The sequence below is a fragment of the Phalacrocorax carbo genome, chromosome 4, assembly GCF_963921805.1.
Source record: "Phalacrocorax carbo chromosome 4, bPhaCar2.1, whole genome shotgun sequence".
NCBI classification, from domain to species: Eukaryota; Metazoa; Chordata; class Aves; order Suliformes; family Phalacrocoracidae; genus Phalacrocorax; species Phalacrocorax carbo.
The window spans coordinates 46,669,294-46,693,409 of NC_087516.1; the positions used below are offsets into that span (position 1 = coordinate 46,669,294).

The window sequence follows — 24,116 nt, forward strand, 5'->3', positions numbered from 1 at the left end:
CATGCAACCCAATATGTTGCTAAGCAACTTGGAAAAGAAGTCGTTTTTTTCAGCAGATAATCTTTTATTTCAATAAAACACGCAGTAGTGGAAACAAGATGCTCAACAATCTTTGATTTCAAGATAATCCAAAGTTCTGTAAACAGTTGAAGTGCGAGTCACACTTTTTTTAAATTCTACTTCTTATGCTGTTAAGAAGTTAAGTGCAAACATTGGAAGTACCTTTTAACTTAATTTCAAAAAAAACTTCAAATCATCAATGCAAAAGAAGCATTTCTTTTACCTTGGCGGGCTTCTTGGCCATCGGATTGTGAGCACGGTACTGAAAGAATGAGGGAAATTGTGATAATTCGTAATGGAAAAGATTCTCTTCAGTAAGCGTATGCAAAGGAAGTGCCTCTAGAGGATTGTTTTGGATGGGATAATCTTTTATTTTTACCCTTGTAACTTTGGGAAGTAAAACAATGCCCCAGAAAGTCCTGAATGGCTGTGCTTCTTAAATTATTTTAACCGTGATGCATCCAATGAGATGCACAAGGTGATTAAAATGTAGATGTCATCACACCTATAAAGACTGATAGTCTTCTATTTGGCTGCTGCCATTATTCCATGTACAGAGACGGACATCTGAAGACTGAAATTTGAAGTCTGCAAGTGATGGGGAGCTACTTACGGTAGCCTGTTAACAAACAATGAGGGAAAGAGCAGTGTGAAGATGCTGGGGTACTCAGTCCAGTCTTTCCAGGGAATGATGGTTTTCTGAAGGGGGAAACTTCCACCAGCTATAGCTGGGGGACACTCAGTTGAGAAAAAAACCTAGCTTTTTTTTTTTTTTCTTTCCCACAGTTCTGGTTCTGCCTGAATTAGAAAAATTGATAGAATTTCAGGATTGTCTTTACATGAGTGAAATAGTTGGTAAGTTTTTAGAAGGGATAAAATTTTCACTTATTTGTATTTGACTAATATAATAAACTGGTCTAATTATGAAATTTAAATTATTTTTCTTAGGGCTATTGCTCACTAAAGCTTTTGAGAGCTGATGCAGCCTAAATAGAGCCAGTCAGAAATTTTTAGGAGAAAATAAAATTCTCAATAAGGAAACCAATCAACCCTTAAAAAAAATGTCAGCTGTTGAAATGGGGAATTAAAAAAAACTAATGAAAATAACCTTTTTTCCCCCCCCTCAAGATAGATGATTTTGAAACAATCTTCTTCCAGGGTGAGATGTTTGAATTGACAATTCTTTTTTTTTTTTCCTGCACTCCTGGTTTCCGGGAGGAAAAAAAACCCAGCCAACTTCTCATTCTGATCTAGGATGAGTTGTCAACATGTCAGTTCCTGCTGTGAGATGGTAAAATTATCGTTGTGTCCGTTCTACCTGCAGTTTTTCCCACTTTGCTTCACGTGGGCCCAGGTGTCGTACCTCCCTCGTTTCTCTGCATTGTTGTAAAGCAGTAAGCCCACAGGCATGACGCTAACAGTGTAGATGTCACCGCGAACACGCAAAATGTATTTACGTGTATGAATTTAGTCTTGTTGACTGTGTAGTCACCGAAGTGTCAGAGGAGTCTGTACAAAGCACCGGCTTCGTTAGCTTTGACGTGATTTCATGCATTGGCCACATCTCTACCCAAATGAATGATGGACCATACGTTTTCTGACTGCCTTTACCTCTTTTGGATCTTCTTTGTCTGTAATTATACCAAACCTGGTGAATCATTTCTTTGAAAGGTCGTGTAGTTAAAGTGTAGAGAAGAGGATTCAAAGCGCTGTTTATTGGCAGTATGAAAATCACCACCCAAGAAGTTATGGTACCTTAGGGAGGGAAAAAGAAAGGAAGCTGTAAAATGCATTCCACCATTTGTACCCGTTATTGATGCAAGCACTCGATGCCTGTGCAGCACAGCTTTCTGGCGAGAAGGGTGGTCACGTGCCCCTAGGCTGAGTTCGTGTCACAACAAGTACTTTTCTGTTTTCTTCTCACTGTTAGGCTTGCACTGCCCTCTTACCTCCTTCTGTTTCCAGGACTCCCTGAAAAACCTGACGTTTTTTGCTCTCCCAGTAGTTCCATTTAGCCCTCTTGCTTTTCTGTACCATAGCTCCTTGTTTGCCCTGGCACACTTTTTGTTCTGGCTGGCTGAGCCCCATTTTCTTGCCCCAAAACTTTTTGTCTCTGCTTTGCTCCCTATCTCTTCCCGTGATCTCTGTTCCCCATCCTCTTCCTTCTTCCTCATGACTAGTGACATCCAATCTTAATGATGTCCCTGATGTCCTGTCCTCCTGCAAAGAGATATCCTTCAGTCCCTGTGTCCCCTCAGAGGCCGGTTTTCTCCTCTGCACCAGGACTTCTCCATTCTTCACCCCACAAAGGGCACTGTGTACACCTTCCTTATTTCCTGCTTGCCCTCTTGGTAAGAGTTTTGGCTTCACACCCTCTCCCTTTCCGAAGGTTTCTTGCTCTCCTGCCTACTTCAGGGTCTGTGTGCATTTTTCCAGCACCCCCTTCTCATCCTTACCATGTGGAAGGTAAGTCAACTTGTTACCTGGGGGGCAGGCGGAGGAGGGACAGGATTGAAGTGCTGAAAGATGTTAGTTGGCACACTCCATTGCATTGTTTGGTTTATAAAACAACTATAGAACTGTTCCAAGTGGTACAAAAGTGTAATTCACTCTCCCTTCCCCGCCTCCTCTGGCTTTACGACTTTGTTGCAATATCAGTGCGTTCCTATTGATACCCCTAACGTGCCTACATTTTGGAAACATGCAGACACTTAGTTCAAAAGCTGTCATAGTGTATCCCTGAAGAAAAAGAAATGCTGTCAAACTGGGTTTAAAACTTCTGTAAATTTAGACAACTATCTGTGATGTCTTTAATTTTATGAAATGAGTAATTACTGTTTAATCTGGTTTGTCTAATGCAGAGCATTCACTTGCTGAACCCAAGATCACCATAACTTTCAGATATTTGAAATATAAGTCAAAACTTTGAAAGGGTAACTCCCAACACTCCTGGTCAGGACGTAAGACAAAATTCTCCGAGCTAAAATGTTTACTCACTAATGTAATATTGTGACATATATCTATCTGTACGTTAAGTCTGAATCTGCTTTTGCTGATGGTACTGTTCATGTGCACCTGTTCTTTCTAACAGGGTTTACGAGCCCTACATAAAGTAGCTTTTTTTTTTTTTTCTGGCAGGTACTGGCATTGCAAAGAGAAGGGAAAAAATAAGGTGCAATTTTTAATCTTTTAGATTACGCTATTTTTACATGGGAATATATTCATAGCATAAAGAAGGTAAGCACAGCTATATATAACTTAATGTTTTGAACTATAAGTACCAGTCTGTAAAAGAAAGTTATTTCAGAACAACAATTATATTCTTAAATCAAGATAGACAACACTGTACTGTCCTGAGCCATATTTAGGCAACAGAACCGGCAAAAGCCGTAAGATGAGACAAGCAATTCAGCCTTGCTTTTCAAAAACATTTTGTACATTTTATAGATATTCTATGGAGACAGACTTGAACGATTTGAATTTTGGGGTGTTTTTGATTGACTCAAAGGTGACTAATATTTGATGATTATAGTGATACGGTTCAATGCAGTAGTAAAACTATAGTTCATTATATTGTGTGTACATATATCTAGATATATAACAAAGTTCATTTTAGTAATATAGTTCAATACATTCAATTCTTTTTCTTCTGAAGTAGAAACAATGCTCCTCATACAGCTACAGTTTAAACAGCCTCGCAAAAGAAACGACATACCTGGTATTTCTACCTGAAGTAAAGAAAGGAGTTTCAAAATAAAAATGGGTATCCAACATAGTGCATCAGTAAATACAATGAAGAAAAAGCGTTTAGCCAGGATCATCTCTTTTTTAATATGATTCCGAATTTCAGTAGCTGTAATAGCTGTTTGGTGAACACTGTAGAACATACTCCCGTAGGAAAACACAATGATGATGAAAGCTGCCAAGTTTACACCTGTTTAAGAAATTAAAATTAGTTATACTTTAACAGCATAATGGCAATTCCATGTCACCTATTGGCAGGCTGGGTAGTAAAGAAAAATGTTTCATCATCTAAACTGCTGGTCCTATAGAATTAAGTACCAGAAGATCTGAGTCTGTCTTCACCTGAACACTGAATTTCCGCCTCTCCTCAGGTATTTATGTAATTCGTCATCACCTGATAAATGGCTGCCATCTGATCCAAACTACGTAGTTCTCCTCTGATCTTATCATTGCTCTACTTCCCTGACAAAGTCTAATCATTCAGGAACTTAATGGTCATTAATTTCTTTCTACTTTCTCAGCCCTTCATGCATTTTAAGACACATAAGTATGTATTTAATATAGTATAATATTCAGGCTGGAAAAAGCCTTTAAGTGCTTACTGGAGCATCTAAATACGAGGTGTGAACATCACAGGAAACCTATCTTACTTGTTTGAAAATGACGTTCCTTTGCAGCTGTAATCTTATATAAAGAAGAAATGCGACTTACCTAAAAAAATGACAACAGAATAAACCTGACTTGCTGAACTTTCTGATTGTTCTGAGTGAAGAGGAAAACAGACGCCGTTGGTGCCATAGTAGTTCCTGAAAAACTCCTTATTGCTCAGCGGGATAAAAGCAACAGCAAACCCAATTATCCAAATAAGAAATAAAATGGAAATTGTCCTGCATTTTCTGGGCTTCAAACACCTAAAAGGATAAACTATGCAGATGTATTTTTCCAAAGTCAGGTAGGTCAACAGTAAGACTGACACCTCTGTAGACAGAATAGCCAGCGATCCCACCAATTGACAATGAATACTGTCCATCCACAACTGAGCGTGCTTGTTGTATTCTCCGCGATATTTAAGATCAAAAGCTCCAATCACAAATAAATATATTCCCATCAGACAGTCAGCACCTGTGGGCACAGTGCTTAACATCATTATTTACACATCTGAATTTCCCGTTCTCTGTGTATATGTATATTGGAAAGCAGGCATACACACGTATATATGAGTTCATATTTAAAAGTCAGTTAATGTATAGATATAAAATCAATATTATAGTTGGAATGCTATTGTGATAAGTAAGGCAGTATAATTCAGTTCTATTCCTCTTTTGTTTTTATATTTGCATTTGGACTGACAGTCTATGTTTCATACTTGTTTTCAACCTGATTTTTTTGAAGCTCGAATCAAATTGGTTTACAAGTAGAAAAAGGCGTGGCTTAATTTATAGAATTATTCTTCCAACGCATTTTTTAATCAGGTCTTATTTCTTTTAATATTGACATTTGGCTTAAGATAATTTGCTTCGAGTAGGACATCTCTGCTGGATTCAAAGTTTAGTTTTGGTTTATCCACCTAATGCTAGTTCAAAACTGATGTGCATAGTCTTCTAAGACTAGTAAATGAAGAGGAGCCATCAGCATATCGCTGAAGGCTTCTCTGGTGTTTTGGCGGGAAGTTTTGTGTGTTGTTTAGCCGGTTCCCATGGTTAAAAACAAAGTTTCAAAATCACTGACATGCTGTATTTAGAAACGTTGCAATCATTTTATACACTGTTGACAATTACCTTTCAAATGCAACCAATTGCACCTGTGGAGTCCTTGTAGACTCTCCTGTATTGAGACAGGGTACTTGAGATTATGGTGACTGTACTGCCAAGTACAGTCCATAAACCTGCCTTGCTTTCAGGATGAAAATAAAAAAAACCCTAATTCTTAACGTTGGAGAGCTAGGAGGGATTGATTTTCAGTATTCACATAAGTAACCTTTTGCTCATGCAAAAAATAGAATAACTGTCTTGAACACAATATTTACACATACAAATTGCTATTTACTCAAAAACGCAGAGTAAAATTTAGGTTTATGGGCCTTGAAAATTTTGGAATTGTATTTCTTCTTGCTGAAGAAAGTGGGGATTTGACACACTACCTGCAGCATTAAAATCAAACATGAAACCTTTGGAATTTATCAGATGCCAGAGAAACCTCCGGATGCGTGAGGTACAGCATTTTGTATCATCATTCACAGCAACATGGAAGTTTAGTTAATCCAGTGCTGGAAATATGTCACTATATTATAACAACACATATCCACACCATGCGCAGACTAAAACAATATTCTGTAACGCAAAGAGTACTCACAGCAGAGAGACATTATTGAGATGGCATGGAGCTTATTCTCTGATCTGATGTAAGGCCTCATGCAGATAACAAAAATATTTCCAAAGCAGGTGATGGCAGATACAACCCAGACAAACACTCTCTGTATGACGCTAGCTAAAAGATTCTCAAGGGATGAAATCCCATCAGTATTGGGCTTACAGCTGCGCACGTGAGGGGCGTATCCACAGTACTGGAATTTCTTAAAATAGCTGATTGTGAGAAAGAAAAACAGGTAAGAGATGGTTCTAGTTTGGTTACCAGAGTATCAAAACTCCCTAGTAACTACCCAGAAAACATAATCTGAAAGAAGAAAAATTACTTAAAAACTGTCAAATTTGACAACTGCTCACATGCCACTTCTCATACACTTTTTAATTATTTAGTATTCTGCAAATTGTAAAGTTCGGACCAAAGAAAGCAAACTGGAGTCATCTACTTAGAATCATGGAATAATAGAATCATTTAAGTTGGAAAAGACCTTTGAGATCATCAAGTCTAACCATTAACGTAGCACTGCCAAGTCCACCACTAAATCATGTCCGAAAGAGCCACATCTACACGTCTTCTAAATACCTCCAGGGATGGTGACTCCACCACTTCCCTGGGCAGCCTGTTCCAGGGCTTGATAACCTCTTCGGTGAAGAAATTTTTCCTACTATCTGCTCTAAACCTCACCTGGCACAACTTGAGTTACTTACATGTGGGAAAGGTTCCTCAGGGGTCTGAACATTCTCCTCTGGATGTTTGCAATTTCAATGCCCTCCAAGCTGCTGTAAACAATATACTCTCAATGAAAGGCAATAGAAACTCAGTAGTAAAAGAACAAACTTGATGAGCTTTTAATTGTGTTTCCATTATTATATGTAACTAGAGATGAACTTTAATTGCATCTAATCTGCCATTCCTTGGGAACTTGAACAGAAGGTCTGTGTAAAAGTTAAAGTGGAATAAAATGAATTGCAGTGAATTATAATAAACTTGCTGGTCTTCCAAAATCACAAAGAAGGCTCTTTCAGTGCTCTCAGCAGTGCAACCTCTGATTATTATGTTATCCTTCCAAAGTATTGTTCTACTGATGTTCTTTCATCATCTCTGGGAAAATAATAACTTGTTTCAATAGTAATATTTTACATGTCTCTTCTGTTTTTTCACTTAGGGAGTGCTTTACTAGACAAACCAACCACTGCAGGAATTCAGTGTTCATTGTGTCAAGAGCAGCAGGAAGCTGGGACACAGAACATGGCACGTAAGGGAAAATACTGGCTTTCTTGTGACACATAGATGGGATTTCTTATTTTACTTTTTAAAAAAATATCTTGAAAATGTCACCATTATTTCCCCTGCAGTGCTAGATCAGTAAAGTGTAACTGTGCAAGTCATTCTTTTAGAACTTCAGTTTCTGCATTCTTCTAGTCCATCCCATCCACTGGTTAGATGTGCAACATATCTTCTAAATTGCAACCAGTCAGAGGTCTTTAGGTTTTCTTAGGGGGAGCCTTATTTGAAATCACCGTTCAATGCTTTGAGTGCAATATTCCCATGAATTCTGAGCACATTTAGGCAAAAGTGGAGAAAGGTACCAGTCTCATTGGTTAGTTGATTTGGGCTGGTGAGCAGTTTTGCTGGGAGACAAGAGTAAAGCCCCAAATATGGAAACTTCTTAGTTCTATTTAAGCACTGCAATGAATCCTGGGGTGTGCTTTCCCCAGCTATTCTTACTACCTTTAACTAGGATAGAGGCAATTGGTGGTCTACAAACTGGGTGCTGAAACATACAGTTTCCTATGTATCTATCTCAAGATTTAACAACATTCTCAGCTTAAAAATATGGAAGGTTGTGGTCAGTCAATTGCATGAGTTCTTTGGTGTTAAATAATAGATAAAATATATGCTGTAGCCTGACTGTTAGGGAGGTAATTAATTATTCTTTCTTGTGCTTAGCTGCTTATTTTCATGAAACTTGTACGGATTTAGTGTTTTCAGGTCATTAGCTGTTCACCAGATTTAGCTGAAATTGGCTACTGGATTCCAGATCACTGTGAGGAAGTGTGACTGATCAACAAAAGCATCTGCACTGCTGGCTACAACTCGGGTCAAATCATAAACTCCCATTGCGCTCCTATTCATGGAAACATCTCTTTTTGGATCTCCACAACCACTTTGAAATGATGACCAACAAGAACCAATGCTGTGCTCTACCAAGCTGGTTATTGCAGGTGTGCAGTGGCCTATGAAGTTGTACTGAAGTCTACCTCAGGACAGTTTCAGATTCATAAGACTGTCACTGCACTGTTGCACAGTTTTAGGAAAAGCTCTGCTGGCAGAGTTCAAGTCAGAGCTGCTGTGTTACTACATCCACAAAAACTCCCCCCAAACTCTTCAAAAAAGGCTTGTAAAAGTCCCACCTCCCTCTGATGTGGCAGTTGAATCATACTTGTTTTATATTGTTCTTTTCATGGTGTTAGCAGTAGATTCTGTAAGAATGGAGATACGCCCCCAAACTTGTACATATACCAAATTGCTTTATAATTCCTGTCTTTACATATCACAGTGGTACTTGCCCATGGCATTAATAACCCCAACTGGACCTTGCTTGACCCTTAAGCCCTGTCAACAAATTGTGCAAAGCCGAATGAGGAGTGCATTAATCTTGTTCTGTAATAGCAGAAAAGACAATGTCCTTCTCTAAGCTGAATTTATGATCTCTTTTTGTTGGAAAAATTTCCATTACAAAACCAATATTTTCAGGAAGGAATTTGAGTATTGCTTGTAATTATTTTCCAGGCTCACATTGTTGAGGATCATCAACATAACTACATTTCAAGGGCATTTTCTTATGAATCATACTTTAGATCATGGCCTTCTGAAGAAATTGCGCCTAGTCACAAAGAAAATATAGCTAAAATATAAAAACTTGATACTTACAGGGATTTGAGTTTAATTAGAAATTCAAACTGGTCTATTTGCATTTTCTTGATTGGGTTGTAAGAAAGGTTCCTGTAAATACAGCATAGGCTTAAGTAACATTGTGCATCTTCCTTAAGGCTTGTTCCAAAGATAAAGTCAAACTACATAATCCATTTGCTTTTCCAGTCCTGCAGGAAGGACTTGCACAATTGGCAGTTACAACTGCAGATGGTAACATTTTAGTGTTATTCAGCCTGCTAAGCCAGTGGAAAGAGCAGTCAGATGCTTCACAGGCATGCTGTTGCTACATACAGGCACACACATGCACAGCTGCCTCCCCCAGCCTGATGCTTAAAGGTTTTGACTATAGAAATATTTAGTAATTAAACTTCCCAGACTTGTTTTTCAAGTAAAAGAACCTTGCTGAACTGCATGCATTTAGAAATAAATTACAATTGATTTTGCTAGTTGCTAAAATCTATTTTTTCATAATCATTCCTGTGAGTTCAAGAAGAGACAGAGGCAGTGGAATGTAAAAACAGATGCTGGCATTAGATGCAGTCACTCTGTGCAAGAGTGTTTCTAGGTACACCCCCTTTATCTTCTCCCTATAACTTTTCCTTATATTTTCATTTTGATATTGTAACTAAAATACACAAACTCAGTAAGTGCAGCTGTACACACTTGATTGTCCCGGGGGTATTGTGATAGATCCCAAGGATGCTGGAAAATCACAGAAATAAGTTATTCCACGTACTACCTCCTCTCCTCCAGAGAGTTCTTTAGTTTTGTGACTAGTGCCTCTTTCATATTATGCAAGAAAGATTGGGACCTTCCAGCAACAGCATTTGAGGATTTGCTTATATGTGTGTCATGGGAAAAAGAGAGAATGTCTTTCTGGTTTTATAGTACCTCATGCTTTTTTGGAACTTTTCCACAGGAAAAAAGCAGTTGCGAACAAGACATCTGTATGATGCTCTTACATGTTTATGATCTATATTTAAAGCCAAATCCTGATACCACATTAAACATTCCCATCAAATTATTACTTTCTTATGATATAGCTAGCATAGCTCATTTTGTGTGTACTAACAAGATCTAGAAAAAGGTGGAATTTGACCTTGCTATCTTCTGGGACATGAAAATACACATCTTTTACAAAACTATTCCAGGCAAAATGTTATGTAGAATTACTTTTAGGATTAGTATTTTTAAGGCAGACCTTACACGATACATACAAACAAAGGTGCTCCTTTCTTTCCCAGCATTCATGACTAAAAGCATCATATCAAATGAGTAATATAGAGTTATAAATAATAATAATAATAATAATAATAATCAAGAACCCTTACAGTTGTGAAAGTTCCTTTAGATCCTTAAATATATACGGAGGAAGCGATTCAATCTTGTTGCTAGCCAAATCTCTGCAGAAACAGCCACAGGTAGGATACAGTAAGTACTTACTAGGCTCAGTAATTTTACCAAACAGTTTTTCAATTTCAAGACACACAGTTTTATCCTATTTGCCAAATAGGGTATTATTTATTACATAGGTTTTCAGAAACTTGGACTATACAAGAATGCTGTTAAAACCAGGTGGGAAGCTAGCTCCACCAGACCTCTCTTTGTCTATTTAGTTCAGATATGCCATTAGATACATAATTTATTATTATTTTATTTAACATCAAAAAGAAAGTAAAATACCCTTAACTTGGGTTGTAGGAGCTTGGAAATAAATTAAACATATTGCTTCATGATTGAAATTCTTTCACATGGGCTAGCCAGCATACCTTTCCTTTGGTTCCTCTCCCTACCTTGCTCCTTAGTTTCATTAAACATTAATCCTAATAACTGTGGACAGAGGCGTAAAGGTCACACGCACCTAGACTGTGGTGATGTAAGATTAATTAATGTTATTCTATTTAGGGTACAAAATGACCTTGTGAGCAAAAAACCTGGTATTACTGATACAGAGTATGTATTTTATCGACTATGTCTTCCTTGTCAAATACACGGGAAAAAACCTGAGGATAGGTGCTGTCTCCAGAGCATGCTATATGAAATAAAATTTATGATAAATGGTATTTGCAATATAAATGATAAAACTTTGGGACTTGTTGTACAAGTAAGAGAAGAAATCAACTTACAATTCATCTAACATCTGGAGAGAAGAAAAGCTGTTTTCATTTACAGAGCTGATTTTATTTCGTCTCATCACCCTGAAAGAATAAACCAAATTTACGTTGCTGCTTCTTGAAATTTGATTTTGGAGAAAACTTTCATAAACTTTAAAGATCCTCTCTTCTCTGCATCTTCAAATATTTAACCATTTGATAAATAACTTTTATTGCCTATACGTACATGCATTTGTGCTTTATACACACAGACACACACAGACACACACACACACACAGAGGAAGCTGGTATAAATTGACTGAAGGCAGGAGGAAGAGTAAGTGGTCTGGAAGGCTTGTGACCTGACTGCACCTCTGACACAGGCACACGGCCGCACAACTTTTCCATCACCTGTGTTTCATCTGCCACTGATCTTGCTCCTTAAATGAACAACCTGGGTTTTAAAAGCAAAGAGAAAGCCAAGAATATGGGTACCCCAGAGGAGTTAAAATTGAAAGTGACAGGCACTGTGGAGCATACTAATCTAGCAAAAGGTTGAAGGGATTTTCTGAAGATGATTATGACATCACTGAAGAAACTTTGGGGAAAATTCTAAAATTGTTGAGGCAACGACCCAGCCAAACAAAATTCTTTAAAATAAAGAAACAAGCTATGTATTTTGTATGCTTGCTGCTTTTTATTATGAGATTTTTGCCTCCTAGAAAATTTCTAAATCTTAATATCAGTCAGAATCGTCTCATATAGTTGCATATAACAATGCTGAACTTTGCTATAAATCGAGACAGTGGTTATTCTGTATGGTGCTCATTTAAAACCAAGCATTTTAATTTAATCTCCCTGAGGTCTGAATAACCGTGATACTCAGGAAGCTTTGTTATTAGCTGTAATGAATCAGTTGACTGTTCAGCACGAGCATGTGTCACTCTGGCTGGCCAGCATATCCTATTACTTACAGTACAGTTAGAGTGCTGCAGGAGGTGAAAGTGACATTTCTTACATGATGGATATGGTTGCCTTCGAGGTCTCTGGGATATAAAAACAAAACATCAATCACTGAAAATTGAGGCTGTTATTCTAAGGTAATTAAGGAAAAATACTACCAGAACTTCATGACTGCACAAAAGAGAGTAGGAACCAGACGTCTAATTTTTCTGCACACCCAGTTGATGTTTCAGCCCTGCGGTGACCCAGCAGGCACTCTGTAGGATCCAGCACCCCGTTAGCAAAAATGGCGTGGAAGCGCCATACAAAGACAACAAAATAATATTTTTCTAATGAAATAAGGTAGACTTACAGCCAGCTTAGTCTTGGCATATGTTGGCACAGAGGTTTATCAGGCAAACGAGCAAGAGAATTATTCATCATCTCTCTGGAAAAAAAAAATAGTATAGCTGGTATATTTGCCAAAAATTATATTAGAGAAAAAATCCATGTCTTTTTTCTGTTTGTGAAAAAAAGGCAGTCAAAGCTTGATTAATTTCTCATAGTCTTGGAGGTAGTATTATTTTCTTCTACATATTTTCCCTAAGGCGTTCTGCAGAGCAGTATTTTATCCTTAACTTGTTAATTACCAGGCAAAGAAAAGATGTTCTCTTCACTGCTTTTTAAATAAGACATAGCAAGTCAATACAAATATTTTGACTATTCTGTCATAACACAACTTCTATTGGTGATGGAGGAAGGGAAGATGGAGTGAGGTTTCCCGCTGGGCTGCACGGGAAGGGGGTCCCTCCTGTTTGGGTCTGGAGGGGGCAGTGGCAGGTTACGGTCAGGGCCTCGGGGAGGGACCCCAGCCTCCCACACCGCGGCTCTGGGGGACAACTGGCACCCATTGCTGCAGCTGCCATGTCCTTGCCCTCTCAGTGACTTTGTCTTTTTACCATTTTTCCCATCCATATCCCTATACTTTTCAGATGCTATGTGTCCACTGCTACCAAAATCCTCCTACTCCAGCACATCGTGGCTGGGGGTAAGACAAAGCCGCAGGTGTACTGCCAGCACTCCGTGGAGAGCAGACACAGTCGTCATAAAAAGGTTTTTATGTATCTCTCTCCTTTCTGTTCTGTTCTTTTAGCAACACTTTTTGTTCTTATTCAATACTTACAGGAGAATAAGTGATTTGAGTCCATAAAATGTTAATGGAGAGATCCGATTTATCCTATTATTTTCAATTATCCTATAAATTACAGCAAAACATGTATCAGTTTTATAATCACCTGCAGTCTTAAATTGCACAGATGATAAAAAGTAATATTTTGAAGTGGATTTCTTCAAATGTCTATTAAAAATACTTTAAAAATTAACACGCTGCTCCTTAGCAGGTCAGGGTATTCATCAAATTAATTTCCTTTCAGGATAATTTAATTTAAAAAGAACTTAAAGAAAGTAATTGCTTTCAACTTAGAAAAAATTGTTTTCTTGTGGGTTTTTAAAGCTCTCTGATCAAGCCGCTTTGAATAGATTCCCTGTGAAAATAAAGCAGTACCACATAACGGTGTTCCACAGCAATCCAACAGTTCCAAACACACAGAGAAATGTTAGGCATGTTATTATTAGCTTATTTTTAATAACTTTACTGAGTCAAAATAGTATTTCAAGTTCATCTGTCTGAAAAGCAGTAATAAACCAGTATTTCAGATTATGACAGTCATTTTTTTCTGGGATATTTCAAGCACTATTTACAGGGAAAGACCTGCCCCCAAAAATTCTTTTTCTGCTGTTTGATAGTATCTGAGTTATTTCATGAATTAATTTGTAACAAGCAATTACTAATAAACATTATTTAGGATTGTAAAAGTCATCAGTCATTGGAGCCATTAAGGCCCATGAACTGATTTCTGCTTTCACCAGTCAATTGGATTTTTACCTTGCACAGGAGTTCCTTAATTATTATCTTGTATAAAGTACTACTATGCACAAAAATGAAAGCAATCCAAATATTTCTTTCTCTTGCTTTAATTATTCCTTGAGAAAATAAACATACAAATAAGAAAACAACATACAGCCATTCAAGCTTGTGGAGATCTTCAAAGACACCAGGCTTCAAACTGGTTAACTTGTTGTTACTCAGGTATCTAAAACAAGACCAACAAAAGATAAACAAACTGAATGATTAATTAGCATCAGATGCATGAAACTGAATTTTAAGGTTTTTCCTTCATAATTTATCAGAATACTGCCAATTTTTTTTCATGGTTCTAATTCTAATTTTTGGCTATGGTCATTTTCATGTCTCTCTTTGACCACAAGATGGGGCTCTGTGTAGCGAGGACGTTTGCAACAATTATGTAGCGCATTTGTCTTACCTGTAAGAAAACACAGCAAGCTAAATATTTTCACTGGGTGATATTTTAGGCCCTTTCCATTTTCCTTCTGTGGAGTGATTCATTCTGTGCATGTTCCTAGGATCCCAATCCCATTCAGTCTCAGCTAAGGAAGTTGGTAAAAGTAGATACCAGAATCATGGAAAAAGAAAGCCTGAGAAATGAAAGGGGTGGGGGGCCGTGTACTATAAATGGTCTGGGAAGGTAATAACAGCAGCTATAATAACCGATAATTGACCACACTCTTGTGGTGCAACATTTAAAAAAGATTTTCCTTGTAAAAACACTGCGGAAACAAAAAGCTGAACTGAACAACACAATTCATGTATCATCACTTTAACTGAGCATTTTTCTTAAAAGTTAGAAGCACCATTCAAAAAGCTGCTGCAAAATAAAGGAAATAGCGTTATTTTCATTACCAAGACTGGTTACTTTGGTTTGCTTCCATAAACCAAAATACAGCGTTAAAGAGTTTTGGTTCATCACACGCTCTTTTGTTTTATTCCTTTTTAATTCATTCTGACTTCATGCCGGTAACTACCACACTGTCTCCTTCTTCCATTCTCCGGATTTGGGGAACAGGAGTGGAGTTTGGAGCTCACTTGTATTTTCAACGTATTGTCCTGTCAGATGAACTTGCACAGATAGCTCTTAATCTATCTTTGCTTTCTCAAACCAAGCATTGAGTTAAAGATTTGGACCATTTTGCAACTTCCTAATACTGAATCAAGTAAGAGCGAGACATTCACAGTGACTCTCAGAGCTCTTCCTGTTGCTCTTTACTTCAGTATTCTTTACTTACAGTTTTGTCAAGTTGTATAAACCTTTAAAAGCACGTTCAGATACAGCTCTGATTTTATTATTCTGAAGATACCTAAGAAGACACAACAACAGTTAATTCTCTAAGCACGCAAAATCAAAGCAAGCATAAATAACCAATTAAAATCTATCAACTAAACTGAATGCACGAGTGGTACTTGAAAAGAAGCTGTCAAGCTTTTTAGATCTTAAATTTGACACTACCCATTTCAAAGCTATAGTTGCAAAGACTGCAAAGGTGTTTTAAAAGAAATATCCCCCGCTCCCAGCAGCATTACAAAATTCATTCAAAGGGATGCTTGGCTTGCCTGAGATGAAAAACAAAATGGTCGTACACGAGCTCCTGTTTTAGGTCCTAACCTTGCAGTTCTCGCCCGTGTGACCTGATCTGAAGGCTTAGCCAGAATCCTGCTACAAAAGCAACAAATTTTTGCATGGCAAAAGTCAAATTAACATTTTTTTTTAAAAAATTTCTGTTTATAGTATCAGAGAATTTTCAAAATGCTGCATTTTTAAGAGAATATAACAAAAATCTAACCCAAAACTTGCTAATTTCCTGTAAACTAAAGAATACTAATTTTTTCCTTCTGCTTTTCTTTACCTACTTTGATGAAATACGAAGCTCAAAAATATTAACTGCAAATGTTAAATCCTTTTCAAATAATTTTAAAACATGATGGTGTTATTCACTGAGTAATATTTAAATAAAAATCCTTTTAATTAAATTACAGTTAATAAAGCACCCAGATGCATTCCTGTTAAAAACCCAAAAGAAATGTGACATTGGCTTTTACAAAATGGGTTTGTGTCAAACACTGCTCAAGAACTTCCTGAAAATGCACCGTTATTGATCATGAATGTATGAAATTAATATTAGAAGCATGGTTTGTACCTATAGATATGGATGCCTTTCTTTTAATGAAAACGTATCTTTCAAGACTTTAAGGTAATAATAGCGCTTAGCTTTGTGGACACGAGATGGTGCTGCAGTACAGCACAGTTTCCAGGAAAGTTGCGCTCCAGTAAGTTTTCTAGGAATGGCAAGTGCCTTGAGTTGGTGACATAGGAGCACTGCTCTAGGCTTCTGCATTTATTTCTTAATCTCACTAATTCTACATAAATCAAACCTGTTAAAAGCTACGATCTTTGAGCAACGTATAGGTTACAGACCATGAAACGTAATGCAGTGTTGTGTTGCCATAACAATTTGACTAGTTGGGGCATTATCAAATGGGAACCAGATATACTAGGAGTAAAACCAAGTGCCGCGTGAGTGAGCTTCCCCTGACAATGGGAATTTTAAGTTTCCAAGCTTTTGTTTTGCAGAATAAATGGATTAAGTTACTTTAGTTTCTTTTGGCATATTACTGTTCATCATAGATGTTAATTCCTTCAGGCATGATGAAAGTTTAGCATTTTTCTGGTATAACATAGTCAATATAAAAAACCCTGAATATGTAGAAATTATGGTTTTGCAAAAAGGGAGATGTCAAATCACGCTATTTGAGCCAAACAGGTTACACAATTAGATGAGATACTGAAGGTTAGACAAAACAGAATTTTGAGTATAAACTGAGGATGTTCACTTAGATGTTAAGCTCTGTGTGTGCGTCTGGGAGAGGGAGAGGATGAATAGTTAAGGCACTAAATAGATATTTAATGTTGAAGCACTCCCTTACAGATTTTTAAGGTTTTGGTATTTCTTGAAAACGTCAGCAGAAAGTTTCCTTAGGAGATTCTTCTGAAGAGACCTGTAGGAATGAATGCACACAGTAAAAAATCTCTCCCAGCTTCCTACAGTGCTGCCACATGTGTTATTCAATAAGAGCAGATTTTGCACTCCTAAATAATAAAAGCAATATGAAACCACCCGAATATGCTACCTCTATTTGTCTGAACACTTGCATCTATTTAAGCAGTAAGCCAAATACTTTATAATCAAAAAATATTCTTCCATGTCCCCAGAGCAACTGAGAAAATAATAGTGAAATCTAAGAGTTAAAAAGATTTGAGTATAAACTAAACCACAGATTTATTTCAAACCTCAAATGCATATAGACCTCATTTCACAGTGTATGTGTCCCTATGCCCCCATCTCCATTGGGCACCGACTCAAGTGTCCTGACAAGAAAAAAAATCGTTCAGGGCACGGCTGGATTAGAAGAGAGTCCATCTTGAAAGGCAGCTGAACTGACTCACCGCTTTTTCTAAAGCTAGAACTGAGCCATTATTTTTGAAGTCTTTGTTGACCCAGAGCCAACAGCCAGTTTAAATGTTTATTTGACATTCTACATCAATCTTCATTATGAAGTATTGCGGTATTCAAACGTGGACCCAACAAGGAGAACCTCAGCCACACGTGAGCACAAACTGGAACCGAACAGAAAGGTCGGTACCTCTGCTCTACAGGGGAGATCCTCAGGTAAGGATACGTGATGCTGCCCTCTGCTCACCACACAGAAAACGACCTCTGAAACAGTGATGTGCAAACTAAGAGCAACATCAACCATTCCCCGATCTCTTCAAAAAGTTTGGCTTACACATACGTCTCTGTCTGAAGACCCAGCCCAGATTAAATCCTTTTAAATAATGGCATATTCAGAGACATCACATGAGAACTAAAAAGATTTGCTTAAGCAGATAGTTCTACTGAATTCGAGGTTATTGACTTTATCAGCAGGAATACAGACTAGGAATATTGTCAGGATCATAGAATAATAAAAGGTCCTAAGCATTGTGTCTTAAAAGGAAACATTTCTTTTGAAGATTTCTTTAGATTTCCTAAACCTGTTGCTAGCTTAAGTCACTGCTACAATCACGAAATGATCACTTCGCATAAAGTTTTTTAGTTCCTCTTCTCTCCTTTTTTCCAGGGAAAATCTGTACTTAAAACATTAAAGAACTTGTCAACAGAGAGACACTAGGCTTTCACAAGCACCAGCTGAGCCAGCCGGTCATAATTATAAGGCTGTAGTTGTGAAAAGGTCATAGGATCGATAGTCAAGCCCGAACAGAGCAGGAGAGCACTTTTCTGCTCTACTTACATTATAGTTATGTTTGAAGAGACTGACGGGACAGCACGCAATTTGGCAGCATCGCAGGTGATCTCCAGCCCTTTGCAGATACACTCTGCTGGCACAGCACCAGCCACTGGTGGAAACAAGAACGTGGTTGTGGCATGTTGCGTGGGTGGTGTGATGGGATGGGGAGAAATTAATACGGTTTAAAAGACCAGTGAGTACAAAGACAGACATACGAGGCTGTGTTAAACAGAAATTAAGGCACGTGCATTTATGTAATTGCTTTAGACCTGAAAAGAGCCTAATAATAAATATGAAGGGATACAAAAAATGATGTTACCTCCTGACCTCTGTGAAAGAGCTTCTAAAAGTGCTAGAGCTTTAGGCCTGATATACAGAAATCTGGCATGGTAGCATTTTTTGAGATTTTTTGTGGCTCTTTTTTTGATTATTCAGTCCTCTCGTATTTACTGGAATGGGCACAACTCTGTCCAGGTGAAAATGGGATGAAAATGGGTCAGGAAGTCTTTGCTCCCTCCCCACCTCCCATCCCTCTGCCTCAAGTTAGTGCTCACAGTAGACAGCACAGTCAGAAAATCCATATGAAGGGATGAATGCCTGCAGAAGTGGAAAGGGTTTGCAAGAACCATTTGATGTATGAAGAAGTGAATTTGAAGGAATATTGCCTTCATTCCACTCCAAAAGATGTGTTTCATAGTCTTTCCAGCTGTATTAATATATTCAGATATACGTTTATATTGCCCTCCTAATTGGCATGTTTGACATTTTTCTTACAGAAAATGAATCACTCTTAATGGAGCTGAAATCAGCTTCAATGCATTTTTCATCCGAGACATTAATTCTGCTTTACTATAAATGAAACTGGGCTATATTTCTCTTTCTGATAAGCATATTTGATAAGTATTTTTTCCAGGAATCATCAGTAATAATCACACAAATAATATCTGTAATTACTTACAGCACTCAGATGTCTTTGTCTGGAATGCATAAAGATATTTCAGTTTATTGTATTTGTCCTTCGTATAATGTTTATCAAATTGCAGAGACCATCCATTGTTGTCTTCTAACAAAAAACCACAAATAGAAGAAGAATTAGAATAGAAATTCAGCTGCTTCACTTCTTTCCTTCAATTTTTATCTCAATAACATGTTTTTTCAGACATTTCATAGACCATTAGATGACCTTATCTTTTTACAGCTGCCTAATCAGAGATATGTATGGAGCTTATGAGTTGCATAGCAGGAACAGCTTATTATACCTTAAACAACAACATTTTCCACGACAGTTGCACTGAAAAAGTATAATCTTTCACTCAGAACTTTTTGTTTACATAGGAGTCTAAAAACAGGAGGCAACCATATTTTCCTACCTCCTTAAACATGCAGGTTTGTAATGACCTCCAAAACAGGGCATGACTACAACCCCAAAACCAAAAAACTTTACCTTTAAAAGCAGTGATCTGAGTCTGACCTCTCTTCAGCTTTGACAACACCCACATCCTTTTAGTTTAAAGCATCTCATGTAATGAATATACACCAGTAGCAGAAATGCTCCTTAGGATGGCACTCACTAGCTGGATTACTCAAAGCTTCAGTGATAGCTGAAAGCATTACTTTTTAATCACAGAATCACAGAATGGCAGGGGATGGAAGGGGCCTCTGGAGATCATCTCATCCACCCCCCCTGCTTGAGCAGGCACACCCAGAGCAGGGGCACAGGAACGCATCCAGCTGGGTTTTGAATGTCTCCAGGGAAGGAGACTCCACAACCTCCCTGGGCAGCCTGTGCCACTGCTCCATCACCCTCACAGGAAAGAAGTTTTTTCTCATATTGAGGTGGAACTTCCTGTGTTCCACCTTGTGCCCATCGCCCCTTGGCCTGTCATTGGGCACTGCTGAAAAGAGTCCAGCCCCATCCTCTTGACACCTGCCCTTCAGATATTAATAAGCATTGATGAGATTCCCCCTCAGTCTTCTCTTCTCCAGGCTGAACAAACCCAGGTGCCTCAGCCTTTCCTCATAACGGAGATGCTCCAGTCCCCTGATCATCTTGGTAGCTCTCCGCTGGACTTGCTCAAGCATTTCCCTGTCCTCCTTAAACCGGGGGGCCCAAAATTATCAAACAATATTTATATGAGAACTCTGAGGGTGGCTCTGGTTTGCTGGTTATTAGAGTCTTAGTTTCACTTTTGTGATATGCTAGCAACGGTCTTCCACCCCCCATCCCTTTCACATGGTAATAGTTTAGTTATATTTAAATACCATTCCTTACAGACATTTTGCTATAAATCTTCATATTCAAGCAAGCATTACCTGTATGTCTATTGGCTTCAAAATAGGCAGAGAGAAATAAAATGTATTTACCCCTTTGCAAATTTTCCCATTCTGAAATGTCATCTCCTTTTTCATGTCACATTACAGCTCAGTTTTCTCAGCTAGGCAGGGGAATTACCCTGGCAGCATCTCCGTAAGCCTGCTTATGGAGTTTCAGCAGATGGAGCTGTTCTGAGAGCTGCCTGCCTCTCCACTGCCTAAACCAAAAAGATGTACTACTATATGTGCAGATTAACAGATATTATGAAAAATTAAATAACTTCAGGCAAACTATCTTTTGTCTAGTTATGCATAAACTGAACAGATAAAAGAATCAAATCAACCCAAAATCTCTGTCTTCAGGTATTTCTCCATTAAGAGAAAAGACGGACTTGAAAAGTGCCTTCTTCACTTGAAAATTAATTTATGCCCTGCAAGAATGCCAGCTTCCTGCTCAGAGGAGGCGATTAAGACATTTCATTAGCTTCCTCGAGAGCATCTGGTGTGCTCTGGTCCATTAGCAGTTTTGCCAGGTTCGACCATTAAGCTGATATTCAGAAGCAGCCTAATGCATTTTGAACAAAATGAAAGGTGTTGACAAACCTGCAGAAATATTGCTCCTGCCTGTTTTAAATGCTCAGCAGAAGTTCAGTTTAGGACCAGCTCACAAAACCGCAACATGGAATCCGCAACTGATGAATTGATGAGAACAGATCCTTTGCCGAGCGGTGAGTGCCTTACAAACCTACTGCCCTCTGGTTAGGGCTGTAATGAGTTTTCCCCTATTACTATTTCTGAATATTTCACCGGAGCACATCCAATGACTTTCATTTGCAAGGCTGAAGCCAGCAACTGGGACCTGAAGAAACTAGTAGGAATACAATATATGCAGAGGAGGTGAGACTTACTTAAGAAAGGAATTGTTCATTGAGGAATCTTTAACAGAAATTTGTGACGATGTAGTTAAAATGAGATTATTCTTGGAGTGTAATCATACCAAATAAATATTTTGCAGTCTCAATATTTTTTTTGACTTTCTAATTCATAATTACATTAATAGAAAGTTTTGGACAACTAACCACTTATCTGCAGATTATGAATATATAGTTAAAGATCATAAATTCTAATCCTTCTGGAAGCCAACAAATATATAGAGTATCATTTTTCTGCATTCCCTTCTGACACTAAAAAGTGGATAGATGAGATTTTATTTCACCTTTTGATATTTTTAGAGTGCTTTGCCATGTGACAAAGCATGTGCAAGAGGTGGTCGTCACTGCAGTTCACATCTGCACAGAGAAAAAGCATGAGCAGTGCCTCCTACACTAATGGGAACGAGGGAGCGTTCACTGCAAAGGGGAAGCTCACCAGCGTTTCCAAGGAAGTTAAGAGGCAGCTGTGTATTTTTGCATGGCCATAAAAGAGAAGAAGGAAAAAAAGGACATTGAAGGGAGAAGGTGGATTATTTTTTACTGGAAGCATTCGAGTTGCCTGGAGTTTCTAGTCAGTTCTTTTGAAATAACAGGCTTTTCTCATGGCATTGATTTTCATGCCTTCTATTAGAAATACAAAGCCATATCTGAATATAACAAAACAAGTTATTCTAAGTTTTCTGACCTTCAGAAGTGTTTGCATTGGGCCAAGTTTTTGCGCCCAAGCCTTGGACAGTCTTTATTTTATACAAACTGTTTTGTCAAATCCCAGAAGAATGTGTTGTGCAAATAACTATATTTAGTACAACCGTTCAGTGAAGCACTCAACGCCAGAACTGTAAATCACTTTGTGATCGTTTAGAGTTTATATGGCAGGTTTGTGACCTGTTTACCTCTGTCGAGATGAGGTTCTCCAAACACTTTAAGAAATAACTGGTAATAGTACTGGTCTTGAAATCCCAAATCTATCATTTGGGGGAGTACAACTCGGACAAGAAATTACTTTTCCCAAGCCAGTTCTAAAATAGATTATGTTGGCTGCACTTCTGTAAAAATGAGATCTGAGAAAACAAGGCATCAGCAGATCTTCCCCTACGAGGGATAAGCGAAATAAGTAATTGTAAATGGGACTTATCTGACTACTGATTAATATACTGCTTCTTGCTAAAAGTTGTCAATTACAATTTCTGATAGGAAAGAAAATGAGAAAGAGTACGTTAATCCTGACAAACTACAGATCTGAATAATCTGTTCAGTGACACATACAAGAAAATATCAGCTTTACTCAATTAAAGATACATCTCTCGCCTAGGTCAGAGCTTATGAAAAGGATGTTATCTATACGACTTTCCCCTTCGCTCAGCGTGTCTTCATGGATTATCATGCAGAGAAATGCTATCAGTTAAATGCATAAGCACTCTAAAAAGACACTGTGTCACCCTTTGATTTCGCCTATGCTGTTGGTGGTCATAACCTGTGGACATATTTCTTTCTGCCAGTTGTTCAAATATACTTTCTCTTGCTGTAAGACCTGACTTCAGGCTTTTCACAAAGATATCTTTTAGTACAACAAGGAAAACCTGTATCCGCCAGACAAGAAGTAATTCTTCTTAAAACGTTTACAGATGAAGGAATATAATTGCCCTTTTCCACAGTGTTGGTGCATACTGATACAGCCTAATAACTTGCAGTAAGACCAAAACCACACTGAGATTTTACAAAGATTGTTGCAGTGCCTGGAGCATTCGACTCTGGGAGTGAATTTCACAGCCCCGTCTAGACACCCAAGTGGAAAAGAATGAAGAACCTATAAACCAGACACCCACCAGTCAAGGCAAAGGCGATTTACCCCGCACCGAACTGTGTGTCACTGCACATTGACTGCTTCCTGTACCTGTTGATTACTTTGAATGTAACTTGCCTACTTATATGTGACAATGCAACCACAGAAAAACCGATAGCAGTTAAATCAATAAAAATAAGGTTTACACTTCTCCGGATGAGCTAGATTACATGCTTACACAAGTTTATTCTTGATTTTAAAACAACTTACTTAATCCAGTGAACTCTTAAGAAAATAGGCAGGCTCAAGTTTCCAAAAGATAAATATCTTTTCAATACTGCAGCTTTATTCCTGTGAAACACTTGCATAGGGGAGTTTTCCAGTTTATATAACAAAACTTTTAATCCGCATATATTAATCCAATTTTCTATTCTGTTTTTCTCAAAGTATTTACAATTTTTAAGTAAAGGTGAGAAATTAAATTAAAATAAGCTAATAGCATGATTACATCTATGAAAGCTTGAGTTGCCTGAAAGTTCCCTTAGCAGTAAGCCATTACAGTGGAGACCAGAAGAGACAAAAGTCTAGTGAAATGTAGAAGCTCCTCTTAGTTATCAAAAAGATTTAAAGATCTCAATAACAAAATTGATTAAAAGCCTCCAGAAATTCAGCAAAGCTATTTCAT

The 24,116-nt window shown here is 37.9% G+C and overlaps 1 protein-coding gene and 1 long non-coding RNA gene across 2 annotated transcripts in view; one reads left to right on the forward strand and one right to left on the reverse strand.

Moving 5' to 3' along the window:
* Window positions 1–50: 50 nt before the first annotated feature.
* Window positions 51–24,116, reverse strand: part of RXFP1 (relaxin family peptide receptor 1) — a 53,134-nt gene continuing 29,068 nt past the window's right edge. The window contains exons 3-18 of the mRNA XM_064449798.1: window positions 19,362–19,466; window positions 18,407–18,512; window positions 17,042–17,113; window positions 15,346–15,417; window positions 14,223–14,294; window positions 13,325–13,396; window positions 12,515–12,589; window positions 12,174–12,245; window positions 11,232–11,303; window positions 10,437–10,508; window positions 9,103–9,174; window positions 6,876–6,947; window positions 6,157–6,386; window positions 4,516–4,926; window positions 3,776–3,994; window positions 51–1,815 (exon numbers count right to left, since the gene is read on the reverse strand). Of these exons, the coding sequence (XP_064305868.1) occupies window positions 1,514–1,815; window positions 3,776–3,994; window positions 4,516–4,926; window positions 6,157–6,386; window positions 6,876–6,947; window positions 9,103–9,174; window positions 10,437–10,508; window positions 11,232–11,303; window positions 12,174–12,245; window positions 12,515–12,589; window positions 13,325–13,396; window positions 14,223–14,294; window positions 15,346–15,417; window positions 17,042–17,113; window positions 18,407–18,512; window positions 19,362–19,466 (2,096 nt within the window). The 3' untranslated portion in view covers window positions 51–1,513. The remainder of the gene's footprint in view (window positions 1,816–3,775; window positions 3,995–4,515; window positions 4,927–6,156; window positions 6,387–6,875; window positions 6,948–9,102; window positions 9,175–10,436; window positions 10,509–11,231; window positions 11,304–12,173; window positions 12,246–12,514; window positions 12,590–13,324; window positions 13,397–14,222; window positions 14,295–15,345; window positions 15,418–17,041; window positions 17,114–18,406; window positions 18,513–19,361; window positions 19,467–24,116) is intronic.
* Window positions 2,983–9,109, forward strand: LOC135313086 (uncharacterized). The gene is made up of 3 exons (XR_010372678.1): window positions 2,983–3,297; window positions 7,334–7,423; window positions 8,152–9,109. It is a non-coding gene; the product is annotated as an uncharacterized LOC135313086 (long non-coding RNA).